Source organism: Vanellus vanellus, assembly GCF_965231255.1.
Source record: "Vanellus vanellus genome assembly, chromosome: Z".
NCBI classification, from domain to species: Eukaryota; Metazoa; Chordata; class Aves; order Charadriiformes; family Charadriidae; genus Vanellus; species Vanellus vanellus.
In genome coordinates, this window is record NC_138908.1 from 124,647 (window position 1) to 132,774 (window position 8,128).

At 47.3% G+C, this 8,128-nt stretch overlaps 1 protein-coding gene across 2 annotated transcripts; it reads right to left on the reverse strand.

The window, feature by feature from the left end:
* Nucleotides 1-204: 204 nt before the first annotated feature.
* On the reverse strand, nucleotides 205-6,741 carry SLC25A51 (solute carrier family 25 member 51). 2 transcript variants are annotated; one of them, XM_082497640.1, is made up of 2 exons: nucleotides 6,605-6,741; nucleotides 205-2,783 (listed from the first exon to the last, which is right to left on the reverse strand). In XM_082497640.1, the coding sequence occupies exon 2, from the start codon at nucleotides 2,742-2,744 to the stop codon at nucleotides 1,869-1,871; it is 876 nt and encodes a 291-aa protein (XP_082353766.1). In that variant the 5' UTR covers nucleotides 2,745-2,783; nucleotides 6,605-6,741; the 3' UTR covers nucleotides 205-1,868. The 2 variants fall into 2 exon arrangements, with proteins under 2 accessions (XP_082353766.1, XP_082353767.1); XM_082497641.1 differs by lacking the exon at nucleotides 6,605-6,741 and adding an exon at nucleotides 5,965-6,047.
* Between the last annotated feature and the right edge of the window lie 1,387 nt (nucleotides 6,742-8,128).

An 8,128-nucleotide genomic window follows, 5' to 3' on the forward strand; every position in this document is an offset into this window, starting at 1 on the left:
TTTTCTTTTTGCTACAGTAATGGCAATCACCACTTAGTGGCAGCCTTATGTTAAACTCTTACCCTCAATGCTTCAGCTTTCCCAACATTAGAGAAGTATATACTATCTTCCACAGAGAAAAAGGATGCAAATTTTTTTATTCCATCAAGGAGTGATTACAAAAAGAGTACACTGGTAAAAATCAGATTCTGCCAGTAACAAACATTCAGTAGACATTTTATTTAAATGCAGATAATCACAACATTCGGATACAAGAATGCTCACTTGTGCCTGGTCATTTTTGACTGTGAAGCTAGGGATTACATTATGATTATAACACACTGATTAGAATCAATATTTGGGGACAGTTTAGCAAATGGAAAACTCAAAAAATTAACAGCCATTCCAAAAGTTACAAAAAGACCAATTCAGACCAGTTTCTCAAAGCTTTCCTGCCCTCCATCATCCAAAATACTTTGTTTTCTACAGTTTCATAAAATAAAGTCCCCCAGGAGAATCAAATGCTTTTTAAGACCCTCACCTGGTTTATGGTGATGCTTGCTCTGCTGGCCCTTTCTTTAAGGCCTGAAGTCTTTTATCTCTCAACTCCCAAGTCTTTAAGACACATAAGTGTCTTTTAAGTCTTTTTCAGTACTCACCTACAGAAGTCCTTAAACACGTCTCCAAATGCTGTATCTTCCCCACCTAGCTGCTTCTAAGGTCATCTTTGGCTGTCGTCTCTGCTACACTTACAGATGTCCATTGTAGGGGGTAATACCCAGAAACCTCATCTTGTCAGTGCTGCTGTACAATCCTGTCTTACAGAACTGTTAAACAGTACACATCAAGTAGGCAGAACTCCAAGTTTCAGGTAAAAATATCTTGTTGTGATCCATTATTTCACAGCCCAAATGAAACAGAAGTAATTTGCAAGAGACAAGATACCTCAGTACAAGAGAGCTGTGTTTGTGAACTTTCACAACTGCAGAAAGGTGAACCATTTCATGAGCATTACAGAAAGGGCCATCTTCTTTCTGGCCCCATAGCTTTGCAACACAAAAAGCAGCAATGCCAAAAAAAAAAAAAAAAAAAGGCAGAACAAATTCCATGTTTACAAGTAGAAGTTTTTTTTTAAACAAGGAAGGACACTTTAAAGCTGTAGTAAATTTGCTGTTTCATTCTTTCCACTTTTCCCTTTTTCACATGAAGGCACACGTACACATACACACAGAGAGATCCCACTTAGAACTGGAGTCAGCTTACAGTGAAGTTAAACATTCAGTAACCACTCTTATGCTGCTGAATGAAATATTCATCTTAAAGCCAAGCATCAAAATGGCTGGCAGAAGAGTTTGCGTAGGCTTAGTTTAAGCTTGAAGTTCTAAACTTCAGTCATCCTCATCTGGATCTGTCCTTTTAGCTTTAAACAATAAGGAGTACTTAGGATCCTAAAACATTTGAAAATGCAGCTCTTAAATCAAGATTTTGTAGTTTATCACGCAAGGGAATCAATTTTCATCAGCCCCTCCTTGATTTTCATGTTCTACAATGTGGGCAGTGGAGCACATTCCATCATGGAGCATTAAGAAATTTTGGGAGTGATACAGAATAAACCGCTGGACTAACATAAGTCTTTTTTTTTCTTTTTTTAAACTTTGTATTTGTCTAGGAGCTCCATTGTGGGTAAACTCACCTGCCAGCAAATAAATACTTAAGAAAGTTCATCTTAATTGCACCGAGGTTTAAGATGCATCACCATTCACCCCATAAATATTAAAGGCCAAGACTAATTACCTTTCACACTACACAGGAACTGTTCCCTGGGATTAGGTGACATCATACATGCCAATACCCAAATGAACAGAAGAGCTGAAGGAAGACAGTGGTTTTCACAACAGCTTTAGCAAGAACTCATAGGTTGCATTGATTATTCCCCAGGACAGGACAGAACGATGGTAATTCAGATGGGCTCCTCTGAATAGGTGGTTCAGTTTTCTATCACGTTCCTGCCAGATCTTCACAAAGACTTTTGAGAAGGACTGAAATTCACCACCAATTTGAGCTTGCATGCGAGTTTTTACAACATTCACTGGGAAAAACAAGAATCCCAGCATGGCACCCAAAAGCCCTCCACAGATAAAGTCATTGACCAAATGAGTGCTGTAAGAGGTTGCTTCAGGCAAACACTGTTTGATAGGTCCCCGTAAGCCAAAGAAGAGCGCATTACTGGGTCCATTTCGGAGCAGAATAGGCACCAATCCCCGATAATATTCTCTCATCCCATAGACTTTCAGTACCTTGAAAGCCTGGTAAGTGTTTGTAAATTTATCATGGTGTTTGTAGTCCTGAAGCAAAGTCTGAACCCGCTCAAAAGGTGTAAGAACAGCTTCCGTGGTCCCTGCAAGCACTGCTGCCATGCTGCGAGTGAGGAGTTCAGGAGCACTCGTGTGGCTATGGAGCAGGGAGGAGAAATCTTCATACAAGCCAAACATTAGAGCCAGCGTTGTCGTTTTCTGCATTAGTGGAGGAAGGATGCCACGATAGAGATTGCGAATTCCATCCTTCTGCAGCTGATGTACTGCATCCTTTGTTTTCAAACCATACAACTGCTGTCGAAAGAGGACCTTCTGGATGGGAAAAGTGACTGCTATATTCGTGAAGGCTGCACAGTAGCCACAAAGATAATGTTTGCCAGAAGTAGCCGTTATGTCATTCCTTAGATATTCCTTTGAATTCTTTGGGGCAGAATCTTCTGAATCCATCATACTGTTTCACTTACTGTAGTATATCTCAGTTCTCCTTTCCTACATCAAAAAAGAAAAGAACAAACATAAGCAGAGCAGCAGGTCACCCTGCAGCTTTTTTCACACCAGTGGATCATTCAAACAGCACCTGGTATCTTACATCCAAGAAAACCCCATAAAATTTGAAGAAGAGGGGCAACAAATGCCAGATCTGACATACGTTGCACTGTTTTCTACTCAAGTCTTGGAGACGTGAAAAAGTGGCAGTTTTTCTTTTCCTGTACATTTTCAAATGAAAACAGAAAAAAACTGGGAAGGAAATTGAGATATGAACATCCTAAGTGCTACAGTGCAGCTGACACATTAGATTTCCCCATTCACTGTGCCAAAGAATTCAAGCAGTGAAAGGTCTACTCTCACACTAATAAAATACACATCACTGAAAAGGTAATGGTGGGGACAGAAGAGAGTCTAAGGAAAAAAGAAATAAAAAATAAATAAGATACATGCATTACAAATTCTGATCATTCAACTCTGCCTTTCTCTGTGGCAGAAAAAAACAGATAATTTAGATAACAAATTTGTCACAGTTTAACTTAGCTGGTAACTAAGCAACACACAGCCACTCGCTCACTCTCCCCCTGGCCCTGGTGGGATGGTGGGGAAAATCGGAAGGGTAAAAGTGAGAAAGAAAGTTGTGGGCTGAAATAGAAATGGTTTAATAAATAATAAAATTTAATAAAAAAAATTAAAAATGTATTTGTAAGGGGAAAAAAAAAAACCAACAGAGTGGAAAATAAAACCCAAGAAAAGCGAGCGATGCAAACGTGAACAATTGCTCACCACCAACCAATCCATGCCCAGCCAGTCCCTGGGCAGCAACTACCTCTACCAGCCTCTCCCTCAGTGTCATCTGGTGCAGGACATCCCTTGGGTCAGTGGGGTCAGCTGTCCTGGCTGTGTCCCCTCCTAACCCCTTGTGCCTGCCAGCCTGCTCGCTGGCTGTGCCGCATGAGGAGGGGAACAGCCCTGGGTGCTGTGCAAGTGCTGCTCAGCAGTGATTAACACATCCCTGTGTTACCAATATTGTTTTCAGCACAAATGCAAAACATAGCCCCACACAAGCTACTATGAAGAAAATTAACTCCATCCCAGCCAAGCCTAGTACACAACTGTAGTCACAGGCTTATATTAAACTACAACACTTCTAACACAGTTTTGAAAATTCCTGAAAGTTCCCGTTAATTAACCTGCAGCCACATCTGCAGAAAGAGAGCATCTTGAACTCATACTGGATTTTCATGCTCTGTTGAGAAGTTTAAGACCTTGAGCTTGGCTAGATCTGAGGTCCTGAAGGGCACATAAACAGAGACAGTTCTACCAAATAAAGCAGGGTAGTACTGAAGTAATGATTATGAGGCAACACTTGTTCATCCTTTAAAATGGGATTACTTATTCAACAGTTACAAAAAGCTGGTTTTGCAGCTGATCCAAATCATAGAATCATAGAATGGTTTAGGTTGGAAAGGACCTTGAAGATCATTGAGTTCCAAGCCCCCTGCCATAGGCAGGGATGAAGTCCTAACTTCTGTTACAGCACAGCTTGAGTTAAGTCAGTAACAACCAAGCAAGGCTGGTGGTGGGTTGTGAACTTCAGGTAGTCCCTGCCAGCAACGCGCATGAGATTTCCACGACTTCAAAATGGTATTTGGGGCTAATACCCCTGCTTGGCATGAGGAACTGCTTCTCAAGGTGCAGCCATTACAGGCTGTTACGTGAAGGACGTGTGGCAGAACCTACAGAGAAGCAAACTGGATTGCTAAAAGCAACCTGACAGATTATTTTGACCAAGTACACAATTTCTTTTTAAGAAAACATGTATATACCTGGATTGGCATTTCCCCTATAGTTACATGCTATTTAATCCTTTAAGGTCTGGGAAGTGAAAATGCCATCTAAATAATTTATAAAGATGAAGCGTTTCGCCACTTTATATATGCACTGGTTTAGAGTACTATTCAGATTACTGTAATTCTACTTACATAGACTAGAAAAGCCACATCTGCATATATGCTACTCTTAGACAGGGGACAGTGGGTCATGCTAATTTAACTAACACAGCGTGGAAGAGTCTCACTGCAGTTAACACCATTAAGGAGAGGATTCAAAAGGCCTTTAACAACTTGTCATCTATATGGGTGACAGCTGCCTGAGGCCAAAACATATTTTTTCCTCAAAAGAAACTCATAGTAAATAAAATTAAAAAAAAAAAAAAAAAAAAAAAAAGAGAGAGAGACCTTTAGTTTTACTTTCAGAAGCCCCATGCTCCTTTTGGTGTAACTGCTGGATCTGTCCAGTAGGGAAGCATTGAAGACTGCAGCGATCCTCATGTAAGGAAGCTGTCACACTTCTGAGTTGGGAACTTGCAAAAGCCAGGAACAGCAAGTCCTCCCAGAAGCGTTTATGACCAAACCTTTGCTTTCAGATATAATTTGTAAGGTCTGTGCCACCTACAACTACTAGAGCACAGCAGCCACTTTGTTAGAGTTTAACATAAAAGAAACAGTTCTCAAAAAAGAGTATAGGTTTTGGATCAGTGGCATTGCCTATACACACAAATCCCTGAAGGTGCTGCGGCGATGTCCCATTTATACACAGAAGCTCCCCACAACCCAGGAGCTGATTTCAGAGTGCTTTGAGAAAGGGGGCACACACAATCTTTTTTGACATCGTGTTCCCTGACCCAAGGTCTGTACGTCAGGTGCCTGCCACTACGACCATCTTGTGGTATGCATGTCTAGTGCTTCTAAAGAAGCATTTCAACCCATTTACCTGCCTGAACAACCATGGCCTTCAAAATGCTGGCATGTGAAGCACTAAGTCTCAAAGTCACAAGGGAAAGAATAAAAAAAAGGACGTTAGCTATCTGGTATTGCATTATATCGCCGTATTTGAAATACCAGTAAGAGGTCTCAGTGCTTCCCATCATCCTGACTGCTGGGGAACACACATGCTACGTAGGAAGTCCTCCTGGCCCAGTCACAATTTAAGATTACTCTGGGAACTGAATTCTCATTCAATCAGTACATCAGAGTAATACCACAAACTCACACTCTTTCACCATCAACTTTAAGAAATATTCACCCTAAACAATTAGCCGGATCCCAAAGTTACATAGCTGTGTTGGTTAACACAGAAGGTTTAGGGATTCGTCCGTTTGTTTTTCCAGCCTATCACCTACCACTGTAACACACACCAGGCGACTGACTCGGGGCTCACCAGCCCACGGCTCCTGGACACTGCCGGCCCTCGGCTGCACCGAGCCCTTCCCGAAGCTTCCAGACTCACTGCATTCCCGCCGCGGGGCTCCCGGCGCCACCGTCGCCCGGGCGGACACACCCGCCCCGTGCCGCTGAGGAGGCCTCAGTACCCCCGATGGCGCTAGCAGGGCCGCTCGGCCGCCGCGACGGTCTCCCAGGGACGCTCGGCAGCGAGAGCGGCCTCTCTGGGGCGCGGCACCAGGCGACCTAAAAGCAAACGGCCGGGCATGGGTCAGGAACGGGTCAGCGGCGCGAACGGGGCGGCAGCGCCGGGATGGCGGAAGACAACGCCCGCCCCTCCCGGGCCGGGGCCGGGAGCGCTGCCCCGCTCCCCGGCGGCCCGCGGCCCCAGTGGGCAGGCGGGCGCCCGCGCGCCGCGATCGCGCTCAAGGTCGCGGCGGCTCGGCTGAGCGCGGGGCGGCGGCTGCGGCACCAGACCGGCAGCACGGCGCTCGCCCCCCGGCGCGCCTGCGCGGCCGCCGCGCCGACCGAGCCAGCCCCCGCAGCGGCGGCCAGGCCGAGCCGAGCCCCCCCCGGGTCGGGCCCCGCCTCGGGACGCACCTGCGGCCGTTGCCATGGCGGCGGCGGGGCGGGAGGGGACGGGATGCTCCGTCGGCGGCCCAGCCCCGCGGCCTCCGCCGTGTGCGCGCTGGTGTCTGACGCAGCCTCACCGCTTTGACGCAAGGGGTGACGCTTAGCGAATGGTGTGAGGGAAGGACAAAAAACCCCAGTGCGCCTCCCCTTCACGTGACCCGGGAGAAAGCGGTGGCGGCGCTGCCCCCTCCCCACCTCAGCCAATCAGGCAGCGGGGAGACCGGGGGCGGGGCTGGGCGGCCACCCCACCCCGCCCCAGAGCCCCGCCCCCCGGCGTGCCGCGCGGGTCCCGTCGGGGCGGGGCAGAGGTGAGCGCCAGGACCGGGGGCGGCGGCAGGCTGCTCCGGCAGGCCGGCGGCTTCTGCGGCAACCCCGGCGGTCTCCGGGAGAGAGCCCAGGAAAAGCCGCCGGGCGCGGCAGTGGGCGGAGGGAGGGTGTCTGCCGCCGGTGGGAGGCTCGGCGGAACTTCTACCCCGGTTTGTTCTTCGTTCTCTAGCTTCCCAGGTCAGGTACCGCGTCTCGCAGGGGCCGTCCCGAGCAGGGGAGTCCAGGCTGCTGGCGGGCGGCGTGGTCCCTGGCCCTCCGGACTCGGGCGCTCGGTCCCCGGGAACTGTGGGGCTGGCGTGAAGCAGACAGCGTGGCTTCCTCGGTGTCCTTCGGGAGAGGAGGCGTTCTCTGTTCATGGCTGGGCCTGGTGTCAGTGTCGCATCTCACTAGGGAGTTGCTGGAAGATAAAAAGCACCAACAGAGTGCACAGTTTTCTTGGTTTTTTGTTGTGGGGTTTGATTAATTTTAGTAGTTTGCTAGTAAATAACAATAGCTTATTTTTATTTTAGTATTTGTATTGTTACCACAAAGTTTAATGATGAGGCTTATTACCATGTAACCCATAACGATAAGCCTGCAAAAGGCAGAGGAACAGCAAGGAGAAAATGCTGAGCTTTTTGCCTGCTCGAAAGGGTGTGAGACTAAGTCTTCCCTCCCAAGTTCCAGTGTTGCTGTGCAGTTCCCGTGGCCTCGAAGTGCCCAAGCTGGGAATGTCGTACAGGGGCAAGACTCAGAGCTGTGAGGCATGCAGCACCGCTGCCACGAGACCTTCCTTCCCAGCAGACTGTGCAGAGTTCTGCTGCAGGAGTGTGGCAGCAAATCTGTGTTTCTTCCAGTGAAGTAAAAGCAGGGGATTCTCCACTGGGTACCCAGACATTGTGTAGGACCCTCAGACAAACTTGGAACTTAGCTTCAAGGCAAGTCTCTACTTTCTTGAGCAGATTCCCTCGTGATAGTTGCAGGATAGCTGGAAGTCAAGCCATTTGCAGGAAGTAAGATTTGCCACATTTGGTCAAAGAGTATTGTTCAAAGCACTAAGCGCTTGCGGGCCATGCCAGCATGCATTTGTGAGAGAAGAAGGGAGCCTGGTTCCCGATTGCTTTTAATAACATTGTATGGGAGTTGAACTCTGGCATTAGAAGGTAACCACAGTCCTTGCTTGAG